The sequence below is a fragment of the Phalacrocorax carbo genome, chromosome 11, assembly GCF_963921805.1.
Source record: "Phalacrocorax carbo chromosome 11, bPhaCar2.1, whole genome shotgun sequence".
Classification (NCBI taxonomy): domain Eukaryota; kingdom Metazoa; phylum Chordata; class Aves; order Suliformes; family Phalacrocoracidae; genus Phalacrocorax; species Phalacrocorax carbo.
Genome location: NC_087523.1, coordinates 23,476,297 through 23,495,698, shown reverse-complemented (window position 1 = coordinate 23,495,698; position 19,402 = coordinate 23,476,297). Strand labels below are relative to the sequence as shown.

Genomic DNA, 19,402 nt, shown 5'->3' with positions numbered 1-19,402 from the left:
ATTCAGAAGTAGTTTCTCCCTTCTGACAATTTAAGTGACCCTTAACATCAGCCTTGAAACTGAATTTTGTTTCAAGGACACTAGCTGGCTGTGCAAGAAGATTGCTGTTTTCCTGGGGGTCTCTGAAGGGGGCTGGAGCCGTTCTTTGTCTCCAGCAGAACAGAAAAGCCCATTGATGCCTCTGTCACATGCAGAAACATGACTGTCCCGGAATAGGGCTGCAGGATCCCTCCCCAGCGGGGCGGCAGCGGAGGTGCCGTGCGGACTCGTGTGCTCCGGGAAGAGCCAAGGGGAAGCTGCAGCCTCCACAGGCCAAAGGGTTAACGAGATGCCATGACTTCTGCCCCAGGCGGAGATGAGCTATTTGAGGTGCGCATTTCCTGAGCTGTCAGGGGACTGTACGTGTGCGGAGGGGCAGACTCTCTTAGGGAACCGTGGGAGGTCACCTCCTGATGCCCTTCGAAGACACCCGCCGGTAATGAACTTGTTTGCTCCCTCCAGACCGAAGGGCCAGCCTCAGCGTCACAGGCGTCCCCCAGGGCAGAGAAAGGCACGGGGAGATGGGAGGGCGGCCGATCCCTAAGCTGGGCTCTCCGGTTTGGGTTGCTTAACGGGATGAAGAAGGTCTGGACGGCGGTTTTGTTCTCCACTCTTCGGAGTGAGGAGTCGTCTCCCATAAACAAGGGTATGCAGTAAATGAAGACATAACTTTTCTATGGATTATCCGCAGCTCTGATCCATCAAATCTTCACCAAATCTTCATCAGACCTTCAAGGAATCATGGAAGTGAGTCAGTGGAGAAACGCAGATAATTTGGTTTCACACGAAGAAGGACGATATCTCCCAAACAACCAATATAGAAAATCTCTACCCGATTTACACATCTGGACCACCGAGAAAAGCTAGGCTGGTCAAATTCTCAGTGGCATCTTCGGCCAAATCTCAAGATGAGAGGGAGTCTAATCCATTCCTGTGTCTGGATCCACTCAGAAAGAAGGCTGTAACGGGGTGTACGCACAACTATTTTATTGTGAACTTCCGCAGTTCTCCCCTAAGTAGCAGAGATCCTGCACAAGTTCACTCATGATCCCCGTGAAAAGGGCTGAAAAAGGGTAACCACAAATTTGAATGTGTCGGAGTCAATTATAAACCAAGGCAAAAGCAGCATTTCCACTATCATGTTGCCTGGCAAATGCCAACAATAACACCGGGAAGTTTTCCCTGCTGAGAGTTGTCTCAGTTGTCATGGCTGATCTTCATTACCTCTTGAAATTAGAAGTCCTTTATTAACTTCAGGATCTGTCCCTCACTGATTTAGTTCTACTTACGCTTCCGTGCTAAGTTATTTTGTTCTTTTCTCGGTTCCTAAAGGAGACTTGATCAATCTCTTCTGTCTCCTCACTTCACCTAGTTTAAAGACTAAGATCCATATCAAGACCGGGACAAAGTTTCTCAGAGTCAGGGAAGAGATTTACTTGCACATTCCACATTAATGAGGATTTTTTTTTTGTCTGTGCCTCCAAGGTATCTTTGAAAAATGTCATCTTACAGGTTGGATAGGATCCCCGCCTCTTGCTGTGAGGTGGTTTGCGAGGTTGCGGTCAGGTCAGGAGTCCCGCTCGGTGTTTGGCGCGGCGCGGATGGACTGAGGAGTCTCCGCAGGGAGGGTTTAGGAATTAGCACTGATTTTATGAACTCGCTGAATCCTGACATCTAACCCCCTAATCCTTCTGCTGACAGGGCGGGAGGCGGCCACCGCACGCAGACGTTGTTGCAGCCTGGCTGGATCTTCTCCCTGGGGAGCAACAAACTTGTCCCACAAATAAGGTGACAAACCAAACCTGGGTTCTTACTGGTTTCTGCTCCTCCCCCTACATGCTCCCATCACAGGAGTGTTTGCCAGGGTTATTTCTGGGTGCAGAGAGGCACGTACCTCTGCACTGACCAACCGGCTGGCTGGCCCCAGCCAGGCCAGGCAGGGGCTGAGCTCTGCTTGCCTTCCTGTTACTGGTGATACTGGTTTGGGTTTCTCCTCACTGCTGTGCCGGTGGAAGTACAGTGGAAAACAAGTTATCTCAGCAAAGTTTGTAATTTTGAAACATTTGATCAAAACCGAGATTAAATTGACTGGAAAGAAGGACACATGAATGAAGGCGGCACAATCACATAAACCTGATTTCTTTAAAGAACAGACCAGAAATAACTACCATAACCTCAGTCTGATCACTTGTAGCCTGGGAATTGCCAAGGTTTGAAAGCTTGGAATTACCCCAGATGTTGGTCAAGGAAACCAGACGCTACTCCAGGACCTTAGGAAGTCACAAAAACCCCAGGACAACGGATGCTTGGCCATCTGCGCTGGCAGAAGGAGGGCATGCCTTCCTAACAGAAGGGCTCTTTTTCAGCTGAGGGAGCAGCGGAGAGAGAAATCTGTAGCCATGAGACATGGCACAAGAGAACGCCCAGGATATTGGAGGTGAGAATGTAAAGTCTGAAGAGATCTCAAAACCAAAGAAAAACCAGCAGGAGAAATGTGTCCAGATGCTGTACCACTGCGAGCCGATCGATCCGCTTCTTGTGTTGCCTTAAGAAAAGAGTAGTCTTATAATTTCTTGCAAAATCCTCAGTAAAAGCTTTAACTACTCTGTGCCGTCAGAGTACTAAATGGTCAAAGAGCTATGAAAACGTATTTTAATATATAGTAACTGAAGACCAACAATGGCCAACAGGGCTGAAAACAGCTGGAGTCCAGCCTAGCATCTCCAATAGGGAGCAGCAGAAAAATCTGTGCTCCAAACACAGCAACTAAGAGGTTCCATAAAGACACAGTGCGGGCGCCTGCTCAGCTCAGAAGCTTACAAGGATCGGAGTAAGACACGTTGGGTCTAAACTCAGCAGCCTCGCGATTGTCCAGGAGGAAAAATATTAACTGGGGCTGGACGTGGGTCTGCAAAGCCAGGATGGATAAGGGCCTCTCCAGCCCCAACCTCCTCGCCGCCCCCAGCCTCCGGGTGATGACTGTCACTCGTTTTCCTCTGGGTTTTGATGAATCAAAATTATTTGTCGCTTTTGTATTTGTTGCTGTCGTGCTGCACAGGCTGAAGTGGCCTGAGGACGGTCAGACAACACGAGCACGTAGCGCCGAAGTCTGTCTCCAGAAGTGGGTTGCAGCAGATTTGCTGCAAAAAAAATCCTCCTACAGGATAATCAAGGACGTAGGAGTACCTTTGCATGACTTTGCTGGTTTTTGAACTTACTAGGTTGTTATAAAAAAAAGTACTTTTTTTTTTAATAACTTACATATGCTCCAAAGTTTCAAAATTTCAATCAAGGGGTAAGAAAAAAAGAATAGAGTGGAAGGGAAAAAGAATAGAAAGGAACAAACATTTTATCTGACATTTCCAAAGCCAGGCATACTTAATCAGCAAGTACATTTTGAAGACTGGTAATCAAAGATATAGTAAGAAAACTCATCAGACAAGATCATGGCTTGAAGATAAAATATACAAATAACATGATACAACAGAGAAAAGTTCCGAGGTGGGTAACGGGTGAGCAAGGCTGTGAGATGCCGTCCTACAAGAGATCTACTTTATTCCTCCCAGGGGCAGGACTTGGCACTTCCCTCAGCTGACCTTCATGGGGCTCCCGTCAGCCCATTTCTCCGACCCGCTGAGGCCCCTCTGGCTGGCGGCACGACCCTCCGGTGTGGCAGGGAAACGTGGCCTTGTTCCGCGTGAGATGCCTTCAGTCTGAGAGGGAGCCTGAACCTATTCATCTGCCCTTGTTTTGGGGCTAAAAGGGCAAAGGCATTCCTGTATCAAAGTGAAGTTGCCCTGACTTAGCAGAGCTGTGCCATGCCAGCACATTTCTGAGCCATCCAGGACCCCGGAGCAAGGTCATCTGGCATTTTTTTTAGCCTGTCTCATACCAAATAAATCTCCCGTTCCTGAGAAGAGCTGGGTTCACAGCATGGGGAGGAAAGAATCTTTCCTCTCCGAGCAGGTGGGCCAAGTTGGATGGGAGAGGCTTCGTCCACGAGTGTGGAGCAGCACAAATGGTCTATGGGTTTGTATGGTTTGGAGAAAGACAGGAGGATTCTCATGAAAGCACTGCTCGTGATCTGCTGTTCAAAGGCAGGTGGAGAGCAGAGGGGAGTCTCTGAGCCAGGAGCATGTCTCGAGACCGGGCTGGTGGGGGAGGCTGGCGTGACCCTACGGCACCACCGGCTGCTCAGCCAGGAAGCGTTCTGCCCTGCATCTTGAACAATCGGACGCTGCTTTCCAGGCCGTTACGGATGCAGAGAAACCACAGCAAAATAAAAACAGAGCTGGCATGTGAAAAGGCACCAGTGCAACCACTTGTAGATGGGAGCATGGTCTGAAACCTGTTCCCAGCCTGCTTCACCTAGACCAGGGCTTGGGGAGACCACGTTAGAGGGAAAACTGAGGCTTGTTCTTCCCCAGCACCTCAGTAAGGACTGCTTATACTCCATCCTCTCTGCAGAAGGGAAACCACGGGTCCCCCCTGCCTCACCTGCAGTACCCATCTTGCCCCCGATCCCCCCCGCCTCGCCTGCAGTACCCATCTTGCCCCCGATCCCCCCTGCCTCGCCTGCAGTACCCATCTTGCCCCCGATCCCCCCTGCCTCGCCTGCAGTACCCATCTTGCCCCCGATTCCCCCTGCCTCGCCTGCAGTACCCATCTTGCCCCCCGATCCCCCCCGCCTCACCTGCAGTACCCATCTTGCCCCCGATTCCCCCCGCCTCGCCTGCAGTACCCATCTTGCCCCCCGATCCCCCCTGCCTCACCTGCAGTACCCATCTTGCCCCCCGATCCCCCCCGCCTCACCTGCAGTACCCGTCTTGCCCCCGATCCCCCCTGCCTCGCCTGCAGTACCCATCTTGCCCCCGATCCCCCCTGCCTCGCCTGCAGTACCCATCTTGCCCCCGATTCCCCCCGCCTCGCCTGCAGTACCCATCTTGCCCCCGATCCCCCCCGCCTCGCCTGCAGTACCCATCTTGCCCCCGATCCCCCCTGCCTCGCCTGCAGTACCCATCTTGCCCCCGATTCCCCCCGCCTCGCCTGCAGTACCCATCTTGCCCCCGATCCCCCCTGCCTCGCCTGCAGTACCCATCTTGCCCCCGATCCCCCCTGCCTCACCTGCAGTACCCGTCTTGCCCCCGATCCCCCCTGCCTCGCCTGCAGTACCCATCTTGCCCCCGATTCCCCCCGCCTCGCCTGCAGTACCCATCTTGCTCCTGAACATTCCCTCACAAGCTCCAGGTGGAGCAGCCGGCTTCACACACCCTGGGCAGGGAAGGTCTCTTTTCCCCAGAAGCGCCCAGGGCTGCAGCCTCCTTCGCCAACGCGCTGCCATGGGGCTCCTCTGAGCCCGTCACTACAGCATGCCACGCAGGCACTCTCTCTGCGGTCAGTGGCCTTCCCCCAGCTCCCTCCCTCCGCCTCGAGCTTTATTTGTTTATTATTTTCATCTCCTTCACAGAGCTGTCCCGCGTTTCTCCTGCTGCACCCTCCTCCTACATCCCTGTCCCGCGCTTCGCCTATTGGTTGCAGGGGCTGTGCTCAGGGGGAGCCCTGCGATTTTCTATATAACCCACCGCTCTGGTCAGAGGGACCTCAGCAAGTCGCGAGAGGGAACAAACATTCCCCCCAGCACGAGCCCCCCCACAAAAGCAAACTCCAGGATCTACAACGCTGCGGTTCTCCCAGGGCCTGCAGGACATGCCCAGCTGCCCGTGCAGTGGGAAGGAGCTGTGGGAGGGAAAGAAACTGATCCCAGGAGCATCCGAAGTTCGCGGTTACGAGGAAGGTAACTTAACTCCAGCGAAAAGCTTTGCCGTTCCATGCACTAATTTGCAAACAAGATGATTTCCTCCTTTGGGGTGAGTTTTTGCACGTCTTTCAGATCCCCCCACCCGCCGCCACCCTGGGGGAGGTGTTGAAGGGACCGCGGCGCCCGCGCAAGGTCTACCAGGTGGGCAGGGAGAGGGCGCAGGAGAAGAAATCCAGCACACCTGCACGGGGAAGGTCCCTCCGCTTGTGGACCAGGCTGGGTTCAGGTCAGGGAAGCAGCTGGGGATGTGGTGTTATCACCTGCCTTTCTCCCCCCCTTCCCTCACCCATGGCATTTTTGCTGCAGGAGATGTTTATCTGCGGGAAAGGTTTGTTTTGCGCTTGGCAAGGTTAGTCTGGCAGGAGAGCACACGTGGAGCCGCTCTCGAAGGCAGCCTGCCCTGCTACAGGCAGGACAGCCGGCAGCACGCCCTGGCTGCAGCGGCTGGCTGGAGACGAGGGTGCCGCCGGGGAGGTGGTCGGCAATCCTGGGCTCCCAGGCAAGCGGAGTCCTGAGCCCCGCGGCCCGGGCGGGAGCGGGCTGCGCAGGGTTAGGGCAGCGGTTCTCAGTCCCGTCTCCTCTCCGGGAATCATTCTCTGACGCCCACGTCATGGTTTCAGCTGCGATTTGGACTCAGCGTAGCACAAAGGGCATCTCCGCTTCCAGGTCTCTAAGCTATTTGCTACCAGAAGAGCCCCAGCTGGGCAGGTGGGACGGGGATGGCTCCTTCAGGCACCCCAGCTCAGCAACATGAACAAAGCTCAGAGGATCTGGGGTCAAGCGATGCGGGCTTTGGCTTCACTTCTGCTGGGCACCGATGCTTCTTGGTGCTCCCGCGCCTCAGTTTCCCCCACACGTGAGAAAGGGTTATGCTTTCAGGCACTCTGAGATGTGAGAGGCAGCACAGAGGGCAAGAAGTAAATAAGCTGTTGAACAGGAGAAAACAATGCTTTTCTTTTACTAAATTGCCGCATTTTAATGCCAGACGAGGGAGAAGTGCTTTTTTTCCCTCCGTGCTTTGCAGCCGTGCTGTGGAGGGGACGGGCAGCGTCCCGTGAGCCGTGTCCTGTGATCCTTACTCACATGAGCTCTCCTGCCAAACACCCGGGGGCTGCGCAGCCACGCCAGGCTCCGCAGTCGTGGGGCGGGGGAGCAGACAGGAGCCGCCCGCTGCCGCAGGGGGCCCAGCACACAACTTTCCAGGGATGCTCTGGTACCCCTCTGCCAGGGGCTGACTCGAGGAGCCACCGTCTTTCTCCAAGCCCCCAGACAGCCCTGAGTGGCAGATATTTGTCTGTGCCATCCAGATCTGCTCCCCCATGAGCTGCCCAGACCCTCCAGGATCCCAGGCAGGAATTCTGAGCTGGGTCTGCCCTATCCTATGAGCCCCAATCCTGTGGGCATAGTGGAGAGGAGGAGAGGAGTGGAGAGGAGGGCATCGGTCCCGGCACCCACCCACCAGGCAGCTGCCCCTGGCGTAGCTTGGGGCAGGATGGAGCGCTGAGGGCCGTAGCGAGGGTGCAGGCTGAAGACCCTGCCCCATGTCAGAGCAGGGATTTGCACGCAGGTCTCCAAGTCAGGTTTGTGCTCCTTCAGGTTATCCATCCATTCTCTCCCTTCTGTTCTCCCCCCGCCTCCCAGCATAGCCAGGTGCCCGGCACCTGAGCAGGAGTCACGGCTGAGAACGCCAGAACAGGTCAGAGCAAAGTCCACCCTGGTGAGCTGTCTCCAGGACAGCCGCCGGAGCAGATGCTCAGGTAAATCAGGAAGAAGGTGGTGTTGGAGAAGTTTCTCTGGTCCCAGACTTGGCAACCAGGGATAAAGGATGTGCTGAGACCAGGGAGGTACCAGGGCTTTTGTAGCCACCAAGGACCAAGGTTATTCCAGCAAGCAGGTGGGAACGTTCCTCTCCGCACACTGGCTGGTGACAACTTTATGAGTCCTCAGCTTCAACCACTGTATCTCCAAAGGGTGCTTTGCGGAAGGAGGCTCCTAGTCTGGGCCCCTTAATAACCAGCTACTCTGCTGCATGGCTTAGTCCCTTCCCACAGTATTTTACACCAAGCCCCATCCCACCATCCCCTCCTTAGGGATTAGCTCTGCCCATGCAGAAGGGACAGTACGGGCTGAGGATTTCCCCGGTTTTCAGAGCACGTTCACCTGCAGGTACCCCTCAGTGACAGGAAACCTACGTACCCCCGAGAGCCAGACATGGGTTGTTTCCCAACCATCATATCGAGACTCTTCTCTAAATGCTCTTCAGGTCATAGAAAACTGCCTTTTCTTTATTTTTTCCAGGCAGAGGCAGGCAGATAACTGCGTAGTTCCCGTTCTGGCTCACACCAATGCGGCTTGTCTGGAAGATAAGTTTGTAAAGCTGTTTGAGTCCGCAAAGATAAAAGGCACAGGGAACGCACAAGATTGCTAAGCAACAGGCATGAATATTTTAGCAGATAGAAGCATGCTTAACTTTCCTGTGGTGAAACATATCTAAGGTGCCGTTATATGGATTATATGGATATAAGGACTCAAACTAGAAAAGAAACATCTTTACAATCTGGTTGTTTTAACAGAACTGAAAACTCTCTAGTTCATGAGGTCTAAACTGTGATTGGAGGGATTTGGATATTTTCTTGCCTATATTTGACACATAACTGGGAATAAATTTTAGGCTTCTTCCTAACTGTTTATAGTTTAAAGTCCTAAGGACCTGACCAAAGGACGTAAGAGGGTGAGGAAGAGATGAGCCTGATTTAGATTTTCTGGCAAAGGCAATAAGGTGAAACTGAGAAAAGCCTAAGCCTGGCTAGGCTGGTTTGTTGGGAAAGAGTCTAACTTCATGCTGATTACGCTTGGAGTCTTCCAAACAATAGAAAGGCACAGATGTTTCTGCAAAGCCTGGCCTCAGCCCCGACACGTGAGGAGCGCAGAGCTGTATCTAGAGAAGCTGCGGTTGTACCTAGCGGGACTCAAGGCTGCCTTGGCCGTGCCTCCCCAGGGCGGGAGCAGCAGGCTCCCAGCACACATGCATTGCTGGGCCTGGCGTCCCCCCGCTCCCGGGCAGGGGGAACTGTGCTACAGCCCGGGAGTGCCCTGGCTGAACGGCCCTGGGGAGCAGATCCCCGGGGTTTGATTTGGGCTGGTTTGGGCTCAGATCCCAACTCTGCCTAGTGGAGTCAGACTGAGACTGAAGTCCCATCTCTAATCCCAGGCAGGCCCCCCGATCTCTGCCTAACTGGCTTCCCTGGAGCACAGCACATCCCAGGGAAGTCCAAAAAGGTTTCCAGTCTAGGCACAGCGATTTTGCCTTCCCTCAAAGCTGTATAGTTTCATAGTTTGTCACCCACTCAAACCCGGAGACCCAAGCTCTGTCCCTGTCTGGGGCACAGACGGTGCTGGGGCACAGACTGACAGGGCGCTGACATCTTCCACTCCCTCTCCGGGCTCACTTCCCACTGGCGGCCACACCTGGATCATCCAGAAGCCCCTTCCACAAACTCACATCATGCCAGGCCAGTGCTACAGCCACCCTCAGCTTTCTCATGCGGCTGTGGAGCAGCAGCTTGGCTAGTCCTGCCTGAAAACGTCTGAGATTTGCAAAGCAGAACCCACTCTGCGGATATTTATTAGCAGTGCTCCAGCCTTGGTGAGCTGGAGGGGCCTTTTACTGTGCTCAGCAGTCAAAACGGCAAACAGCACAGGGAGATTTATGTCAGTGAGCATTGAGCTGAACGGGCGCAGTGGATTTGGCAAGGAAGTGGTTCAATGAACGACGATAAGGATGGGGGAAGGGGGGCCGTTCTGCTCGCACATAAATTGGAATAAGATGTCAGTTATCGATACAGCGTTTCTGGAAAAACCCTGGTAGTATTTTCCCATCGCGGCTCCCAGCAAGACTGTGCTGAGCCTTTTCGCTTTGCCCGGAAAGCTGGCGTACGGCAGACATGGGATCGGCTGAAGAGCGGGATGTTGGTGCTGCTCCAGCTTTCCCACGGCACGGACGGGAAGAAGAGGCCCGCTGGTTCTGCGGACCCCGAGGCAGGGCTTGCAGCATCGCCCAGGTGTGCAGGCGTCGACAGGGCAGGCGACCCAAAACCGCTATTCCACACAGCCAGAAGCTGAATGAGACGCGTGGGGTGGGCATGAAAGGCGGTGCTGGGCAGCAAAGTCAGATTGGCTGGGTGAGCAGCACCACCAATCTCAGAAGGTGCAATAGCTGACTCAACACACCTATTTAGAAGAGGGAGGCGCCCTCCTTTGCCGAAACACTGTGTAAGAGGCAGAAGAGGCTGCCTGTTTTCCTTTTAGTTTCTATTTCTGAACAGGCATGTTTAATTTTAGCAGCAAAGACTCCCAGCCACAGGGGTCAGCTGCTTTGACCAGATGGGATCTAGTCTGTGACGATGGACTTTCTCCGGCAATAGCTTTCATTCAGTCTCATCTTGGTCCTCCTTCCTCTGCCAACCGATTTCTCTCCTTTGTCCCTTTCTCCATCTGCAGATCCAGCCGAGACCCGAGCAAGGACGTCCCAGGGGCGCTGCGAGGACTTCTGCACCCAGCCTTGCCGTTCAGTCCTCCATGGCGAGAATCTCTGCTCCCACCGCTCTAGCCATTTTCCTGACTTGCCTCTTCTCTGGGGCACACGGCCAGACCCCAAGGGCTTTCCAGGAGAGCACGGTCCCCTTTGAGGTGCTCAGCCAGGAGCAGGCTTACAGTCTGGTCCAGGCAAGCCTGTTCCAGGATGCCAAGCTGTTGAACCACTCGGAGAGCCTCCCCAGGAGCACCAGCTCCGAGCCACCCCTGCTGCCCGTGTGTGTGAAGCCTGCAGATATCAGACACATCTTCAAGTACATCAACACCATCGTGTCCTGCACCATCTTCATAGTAGGTATCATCGGGAACTCCACGCTCCTGAGGATCATTTACAAGAACAAGTGCATGAGGAATGGGCCAAATGTCCTCATTGCTAGCTTGGCGCTCGGAGACCTTCTCTACATCCTCATTGCTCTGCCCATCAACGTATATAAGGTAGGCTCCATGTGGCAGGAGGGCTGCGGCAGCCTGGCGAGTGCAGGGACAGTGTCTGCTCCCACCTCGAAAACCTGAACAGCGAGGCCCCTCCAATATTTGTCCCGAGTCAAAACCAAGGCAGGGAAGATTCACATTTTAATCCCGCTTTTGCCACACTTGATGGGAAATGCACCCTTTGGCCAGGGAAAGGGTTTGGGTCGTGTAATGCATGTTTAACAAGAACAGGGTGACAGCAACAGCACAATATCTGGCAGACCTGCCTCCATGGGATGCAAACGCTTCTCCACTTTGGGGGATCTGGACTGCAGAGTCCGTCTGTCGTGTTTATATCACAATATCGGGGTGCTTGGGCTGGTTTAAGCCTGGCTTCCCAAAGAAACAAGGCTTATACAACAGGACTGTGAGGGCATGGGTCTGACAGCCCTTCCCTTCAGGAGCTGTTTGCCCAGTTCTGCCACATTTCACAACTCTGTTGTAGGAAGGTCCTACGTACCATAAAAAAAGGGGATGTGGGACCAGACGGAGGCTGTAGGAATGACCTCACTGAGGAAAGCTGGCAGATAAACCAGTCAAGTCACAGCTCAATACCCAGCTCTGTGTCCTGGTCAGCCAAGAACTGGGGTCGCAATGGGCTTTGTGCAGAGTTCATGGCTTAGACCAAAGACCTCATCCACAGGACACCTCCTGTTAACACGAGCTGCTGGCTTGGAGACACACTTGGCCGTCTCTTGGAGCTGCAACTACCACAGTCTGCAGCCAACACAAAGAAAAGTCAAGATATTTTGTCCAGTCTAAGGATGGCGTCTTGTACTGGTGTTGCTTGTCTCGTAACTAGAAAACTGGGTCAAATCTCCAGAGTTGGGACTCCCTGCTCTGGCCACATCTACACTGGCGTTTCCTGACTAATGCACAGGATTTCCCTAGGCCACCTGAGCGACCCCTCTCCCGTCTGCACCTCGCCCTTCCAGCCACCTCCTGGAGGGGGAATTGTTGCTTGTTTGAGAAGCCCGAGCTGACTATGAGCAACCTGGTCCTAAGAGTAGGCCAGTTCCCTCACGGTGTGTCTTGCTCAGGACACGGTGACAGATGAGATGGGTGGACTACCCAGGTCTGCAGACCAAAGGAAAGGGTAGGGTTGGTCGCTTGCCTTCGCCTGAGACCCCAATTTCCAGGAGAGCTTCTTGATGCTGAGGCTGAACTAAAGAGCTTGCACGGGGCAGGCAGTTCTGAGCAGGGGTAACCTTAGGATGGGCTCCAGGTGTCATGGGGATACAGGGGCTGGGAACCCGGGCTCGCTCGCATCCTCACGAGTGAGTGGCCTGGATTTCTCCTGCCTCCAGGGCATCTTGTCCCCATCGATACCCTCTGCTTGCCGCAGCTGAGCTTGGGGCCACAGTGAATGTGTTCTATAAGAAGTCTAGGTGTGGTAGAGGCTTAGAGTATGGTAAGGGCTTAAGACTACATGGCTTTGAAAGCCACCTGAAAGAAGCTGTCCTTGCTGGATTTTGGCTGTTTCAGAGAATGACACCCACTTTCCCTCTGAAAGTGGCCCGAAGCCCATTGTGGTGTTTAGGATTCAGATCCATTCAAAACCACCCATGGTCTGGAGTCACGACCTGGTGTCTGGACCATCCTTCCATCAACTCATGTCATAATAAGCCCTTGGGGAAACAAATGGTTCCCAGTACAACACAAAGTACCGGAGAGCACAGACCGTGTAATCCCAGCAGAGGTAACCTCAGAGTGCTTTCGGCTGCTCTTTGTGGGCTTCTCGCACCTTGTGGGTAACCACCCGCTATTACGGGAAGCCGGACACGCTTTCCCAAAGCGGCCTGTTAACCCTGTGGTTCTTCCCCAGCTCTTGGCAAAGGACTGGCCCTTTGGCGTGCAGGTCTGCAAGCTCGTCCCCTTCATCCAGAAGGCCTCAGTGGGCATCACGGTCCTCAGCCTTTGCGCTCTCAGCATCGACAGGTAAGAAACAATTTCTACAGCTGCACTGGTGACCAGTGACAGGCCCCGAGGGAATGGCAGGGAGATGGGCCAGGGGAGGGTTAGGCTGGGCATTAGGAGAAGGTTCTTCCCCCCAGAGGGTGGTGGAGCCCTGGCACAGGCTCCCCAGGGAGGCATCACGGCACCAGCCTGGCGATATTCCAGATGCCCTTGGACAGGCTCTCAGAGACACGGTGTGAATTTGGGGTGTCCTGTGCAGGGACGGGGGCTGGGCTCGACGGTCCCTCCAAACTCAGGACTTTCTATGATTCTGTGATTCTATAACTGCCCATATGTGCCTATAGCACGTCCCTTCACTGTGACCAAACAGCAGCCTGTGGGGCGGCTTGGTCCCAGGCCGAACTCAGAGATGGGGACAGGGTGCTGTCTGTCGTGTAGAGCTGAAATCCAACAGGAACTGACTCTGGTGACAGAGTTTAAATCCTGCTGGAAAAGGTAAAGGGGAGGATCATGATGTGCTGGACCAACTGCTGGAGTGGTGGGGAAGGGTGGCACCTCCCCAACGGCAAGTAGACGATGGCCAGGGCTGGCTACCATCACTTTCATCCACTGAGCCCCTGCTTCAGACCTTTCCCATTCCACTGAAGGGGAAGGTTCAGGGGTGGAGGAGGAAGGCGTAAGGGAAAGGGCTTCTGGGGACAACTCCAATCTGCACCTTCTCGGCCCCGTCCTGACGGTTGCTTTTCTCACTCCAACCTGCTCCTGTTGCGTTCCCACGTGTTGGGCAGGTACCGAGCAGTGGCGTCCTGGAGTCGGATCCAGGGGATAGGAATCCCCATGTGGAAGGCCGTGGAGGTGACGCTGATCTGGGCGGTGGCCATCGTGCTTGCAGTCCCCGAAGCTATAGCCTTTGACATGGTGGAGCTCAGCTACTGGGAACGACACCTGTGGGTGTGCATGCTTGCCTCCGAACAGAAATCCAGCTTCATGATGGTATGTACTCTGTCCCACCCCGGCTGCACAGCGAGGGAGAGGGAGACACAGCAACCAGGGCATCCTCCCTCCTTGATTAGAGGGCTAGATGCTTCTGTAGATGTCTTCTTCTAGCCATTAGGGTGATCACAGAGAGAGCAGAATCAGACAAAGCACAGAACACCCAGCATTGTAGTGACGTGGGGCAGACTTGCTTTGAATGGGGGGCCAGAATACAGGCAGCTGGTCTTTAAGCTGTGTCGTGTCTTCACCATCCACATCAAAAGGTCATGACGCATCTCGGGAAGCCTCAGAACATGCAACGCTGTCCCAGCAGGCCAAAGAGAGCCTCCGCAACCAGCCTGCATGTGTAACCTTTATCACAGGGTCAGCTGAGGGTGAGCAAGGGAACGAAGACCCTTTCAAAGCCTCAGAACTTATCCCACCGTGTCTGCCAGATGAGCTCCTTGCAGCTGTTCCCTGCACAAGAGTGCTAGATCAGCCTGGCAGCCAGATGTCAACCAGCCTTTACTTTAGGTTAAACATGCACCAGCCTCCGGGGAAGATAATCCCACGCGCACTGAGCACAGGAGCTGTTACACTTCCACACATCAGAAATGTCTGATACAGCATCGCTGTCAGGGACAGGGTCAGTTCACGCCCCAGTTACCCTCCCTCTTTGCCCAGTTTCCAGCTGCTCTTTCTTTTGCATGCAGTTCTACCGTGATGTGAAGGACTGGTGGCTTTTCGGCTTCTATTTCTGCCTCCCCTTGGTATGCACTGGCATCTTCTACACCCTCATGTCATGCAAGATGTTGAGCAAGAGAAATGGCATGAGGATTGCTCTGAATGACCACATGAAACGGGTAAGAAAACCAGGAGGGCAGAAACTCTGGTGCTTCCCAAAAGGGGAGGGAGCACGGTGGAAGGGGAGAACACGCACCTGTCCTGTAAAGGACACGTATGAGCTGACATTGCCTCACAGTGGCCAACAGATATTGGCACATTGATGCAGATGCATGGATTAAACCATGGAGGTGGACCTGCAGCTCTACAGTCTCCAGCCTCAGAGACAACCCAAACCACTGGCCTTATGGCCGTGGACCAGCTTGATTTTCAGTTTCTTATGGTTGTTTACCTCTGGCTGTGCTGTGCCAGCCCAGATCCCACCAAACCGGACCAAATGCTGAATGTACCGCATCACAGACGAGGCATGCAGGGAAAGGAATAGTTTACCGTCCCCTCCCACACTTTGCAGACCAGCCGGTTGCCACGATCGCATAGTGTGACGGGTGGATGGATGAGGCTCCCGTATCCCAGGGAACATCACCCCAGCGAAGTCACCAGGAGCAATGGTGGGAAGGGGCGTGAAGGACTCTGGTCCATGCTGTGCTGCTGGTACCCCACCCGCTTCTGCAGCCTGGAGCTCAGGGTCCTCCTCGTGATGCAGGAGTTGGGACCTGCAGGTTGTGCTTTGGACTCAGGAGGGGGTCACAGAAATGACTTGAAGGGCCCTTACTCAGCACGGGTAGATGGTGCTTTGCTCCACCCGCTCTCCAATACTCAGCCAGACCTTCCCTTCTCTCCCGCCCACCTTCTCTTCGCAGCGCCGGGAGGTGGCCAAGACTGTGTTCTGCCTCGTGGTGATCTTTGCCCTCTGCTGGCTGCCGCTCCACCTCAGCCGCATCCTCAAAAAGACCATCTATGACCAGACGGACGCCAACAGATGTGAACTGCTCAGGTAGGGGCATCGGCAGGAGGGCACCGCGCTGGGAGCCCCTGCGGGCACGGGCAGAGGCTCTGCTGGGCTCGCTGCAGGCTGGCGGAGTTACCTTCCAAACACCTCGTTTCAATAGCTCCTTTCTGGATGGCATTGCTCTCCTGATAGGCACAGAGCAAGGGCGTGGGGGAGCATAAGAACAGGAGAAATTAAATTTCAAAATGTGTCTATAAAGCTATGGGTTAAAGAGGTCTCCTGGGCAGAGAAACATTCCCTGCAGGGCCAAAGGGACTGCATCACGTCTGAGGGCTGCGCACACTTTCTGCCACTTGGCAGGTGTCTGTCCTCCCCTCTCCTCTTCACCCATCATGCCAAAATCCAGTTCAGGCCAGACACTGTTACTGTGCTTGAGTTTGAGAACATCAAAGTCAGCAGGGGAAATCGGTTCTCCTGCTTTTGGTCTCCTCAGGAAACGCTCCTCGCAAGGAAAACCGTCGGGCAATGGCCCAACTGCAGGAGGGACTGTTTTGTGCTCCCCAATATGCTGTCACTGCCCCTCCACAGAGGCAGGTTCCCAGGCCAGGCAGTTTGGAAACCCTCCCTCAGTTCTCCGCTCAGCGACCTTCCAATACATCCACCCTCTTCTCTCCCCTCCTCTCTCAGTTTCCTCCTAGTGATGGATTACTTTGGGATCAACATGGCCTCCCTCAACTCCTGCATCAACCCTGTGGCTCTTTACTTCGTCAGCCGGAAATTCAAGAACTGCTTCCAGGTAGGGTTGAGCCCTCCAGAGCTCCTGGCTACGGTGACCGTTCCCAGACGCCGGCCCCGGGGGCACAGGCTCCCGCAGACCAGGCACGGGGCAGCCAGGAGCACCCCCATTGCCGCGGACTTGGGTACTTACAAGATGAGGGGAAAGGTGGAGGATGGTTTGGCAAACAAACCCAGCCAGGAGCGGCAGGGACAGGTCTGGACCTCACAGCTCCTGGCTCCCAGACAGGTGCCCCGTCAGGGACACGCTGGGGCTGCCAGCAGCCCACAGGATTCCCCTATTTGCTCATATACGGATCATATTTCCCTCCCAGATTTTTCCCCTGCTACGGGCCTCTCTTCCCAGCTTCAGATACTCGCTGCCCCGCCATGGGGAGGCTTTTGCCAGTCCAGGACCTAGACAAGCCAAAAAAATCCCTGCAGTTCTGGATCAGAAGCATCCTGATAAGCCGTTACACCAGGGCCTGGGGCTACTTTAAACTTTGAGACCAAGATATGCAGAGATAAATTTTCCAGAGTAGTGGAGCCCTGAGAAAGGAAGGGGATGGGATGGGATGGGATGGGATGGGATGGGATGGGATGGGATGGGATGGGATGGGATGGGATAGGATGGCAATCACCTCCCAGCTGCTGTGGCAAAAAGAGTTGAGCCCAGCTAAGCATTATCTGTATTTTCTGTCCCCCAAAGACAACTGCAGAAGGTACCCAGGATTTTGGTACCTTCATTTGCAATCCACGCCAGCCCTGTCTTGGAAAACCTGCTCCCAGCAGGTCTGCGGGACAGCGAGGCTCAGAAACGCTGCGTTTCTCAGCCTGGCACTGTGCAGGTTGACTTGCCAACATCAGTAAGGGAATATTTCCTCCTCTTTCACCCTATAACCCACGCCTGTAACTGCCTTCTCCACCCTCTTGTCTCCTCGCAGTCCTGCCTGTGCTGTTGGTGCCAGAGGCCGGCCCTGAGCATCACACCAACAGACGACAAGGGCTATGTTGGGAAGTGGAAAGCCAACGGGCAGGAGCTTGGGCTGGACCGGAGCAGCTCCCGCTTGAGTAACAAGTACAGCTCTTAGCAAGGCCGTGGCACCCGCGGGGCCGAGAGGAGAAGGCACTGTGCCAAGACGGCAGCACCCCTCCATTTCTCTCACGCGGCCGTTTCCCGGCTGGGCCCGAGCCGTTTTTGCCTTTGTGTCGTAACCCACCTGGAAGGAGCTGCAGCATTTCGTGGACCCCTGGGACTAGCTCTGAACGCAGCCACCGAACCACGCTGATCCATCCTCCGGTCCGAGTCGCCTCTGGAGGAGGGGGAAGGGGATTCAGATCCTTGTAGGATTCTTCATTTCCTGCAGGAAAACCAAGTGACTTACGGCCCTTTGTCTCGGGTGGAAAGGTGGGGTGGGGAGATGTGGTGAAAAGGGAAGGAAGGTTGAGATGTGGTCACTTTGAGATGGCTGTGGGATGAGGTGGAGAGGGAGAGGACCGTGAGTGACAATTTCCATCTGAAAAAGCCAGAGAAAAGCTTTGATAACGTCCCTTATCATCTCCTGCTGTTGCTGGGACAGTTTGTCCCCGGGCATAGAGCCAGGACAAGATCCAGGCACCACGTATGCCTGGTAGACCATCAACGGCCCGAAATCTCCTCCTGTTCGTGGCAGGGAGAGATGGGCAGTTACCTGGCGTCATTGTGTGACCAGCCTGACCTGGGGAGCCCTAAAAGCACCCCCTCCTCTTTACCTTTTCCTGGGAAATCTGCCCCAGGCCCCCCACGCAGGGGCGATGCTCACCCCACCTCTGTGTGGCACAAGTGATTACACGTGACTGCACAGCTTGGGGGACCAGGTGTCCTTGGCAGAAGCTGGCGGAGCATCCAGCCAAAGCACCGCTCCAGCTTCCCCCTCCGCAGGGACAGGCGAGCTCCTGGCTAGCCAGGCACGTTGCTGGCCCAAGGGGCCGGGGGAGGGTTTGTAAGCCCTGGAAAGGGAAGGCAGAGATGGCTCAAATCTGGATGAGGCTGGGACCAAGGAACCGGCCCGCACCTTTCCAGCCCCCTGCGTAAGCTGGAAGCAGCCGATTCTCCCCCCCAACATAGGATGCAAGGGAGAGGATCCAGGAGATGTGCCCTTCCAGAAAAGCATCCGGCCTTCAGCAGCTGTAAAGCCCCCAGCCTCCTCCCGCTGCTGGCTCCTGGGCCGGGGATCGCCTGCAAGACCACAGCTCTCAAGGCAAAACGGGGGTGCCCTGCATTTTGATGCCTCTGGTTCGTCTTCCCCCAGCCAACGAGGCTGAGCTCCGACGGGGCAGTGGGGCTGGACCCCGGTGCGTCGCGGCCACAGCACCACGACACCAAGGTTCATCCATCTGTAAGGGAGAGAGATGCTCGTCCTCATGGTCGAACTAAGGTGGAAAAGGCAACGGGGAAGGTCCGATCTCAGCTGAAACAGCTGCTGGAGCTAACCGAAATAGGGCAAGGAGCTTTCACAAATTTACTGTTTAAAATAATTAAGCCCCGAGTGCTTTTCCAGCATGTTTTTTCTAAAAAAAAAAAAAAAATCACGCTCGCACCTCTTGCCAAAACTTTAAGAAAACCTATGAGAAAGTTTTAGTTACCAAGTTTTTGGTCATTTTGCTGTTGGTTTCTTCTTCCCTCTTCCCTCTCTCTCTTTCTTTCTTCTTTTCATCTTGTCATGGAAAAAAACAGAGAGAGGAAAAAGGGAGAAAAGACCTGCAACTGAAGCAAAACGTTTTCCAGGCGTTGGGTTTTTTTTTTTTAGCTTAGCTTTCACTGAAGTGCAGACGTTTTACCAACAAATCACATTTCTGAAAGGCAAACGGGTTTCAACGAAAACAGGAGGACTGAGGAATATCTAGAGCAGCATGTTTTCTATAAACTTACCTACCCACCGGAGCGGATTTGCCTGGGCTCGCCTCGCAGCACTGCTGCTGTGCTCTGCGCTAGAGCCGGCTGCGTCTTGTTGGTGGATGGGCAAAGTCAACGGAGGAAACTGATAAAGACTGAAATGTTCCAGCGCAGACATCTTCGTAGAAGGATTTTTTTTTTTTAACGATTGTACTTATAAAAAAAAAAAAGAAAAATCTGAAATCTA

General features: G+C 54.3%; 1 protein-coding gene across 1 annotated transcript; it reads left to right on the top strand.

Annotated features, from left to right (window-relative positions):
* The first annotated feature begins 5,741 nt into the window (after positions 1-5,741).
* On the top strand, positions 5,742-19,402 carry LOC104050789 (endothelin receptor type B). Its single transcript, XM_064463461.1, has 8 exons — positions 5,742-5,833; positions 10,358-10,885; positions 12,747-12,859; positions 13,627-13,831; positions 14,527-14,676; positions 15,418-15,551; positions 16,194-16,302; positions 17,225-19,402. The coding sequence occupies exons 2-8, from the start codon at positions 10,436-10,438 to the stop codon at positions 17,369-17,371; spliced, it is 1,308 nt and encodes a 435-aa protein (XP_064319531.1). The 5' UTR covers positions 5,742-5,833; positions 10,358-10,435; the 3' UTR covers positions 17,372-19,402.

Coding starts and splice junctions, on each gene's coding strand:
- LOC104050789 (XM_064463461.1), top strand. CDS start 10,436: ATGGCGAGAATCTCTGCTCCCACCGCTCTAGCCATTTTCCTGACTTGC. Junction 10,886..12,746: donor TGCCCATCAACGTATATAAG/GTAGGCTCCATG, acceptor GTTCTTCCCCAG/CTCTTGGCAAAGGACTGGCC. Junction 12,860..13,626: donor TGCGCTCTCAGCATCGACAG/GTAAGAAACAAT, acceptor CGTGTTGGGCAG/GTACCGAGCAGTGGCGTCCT.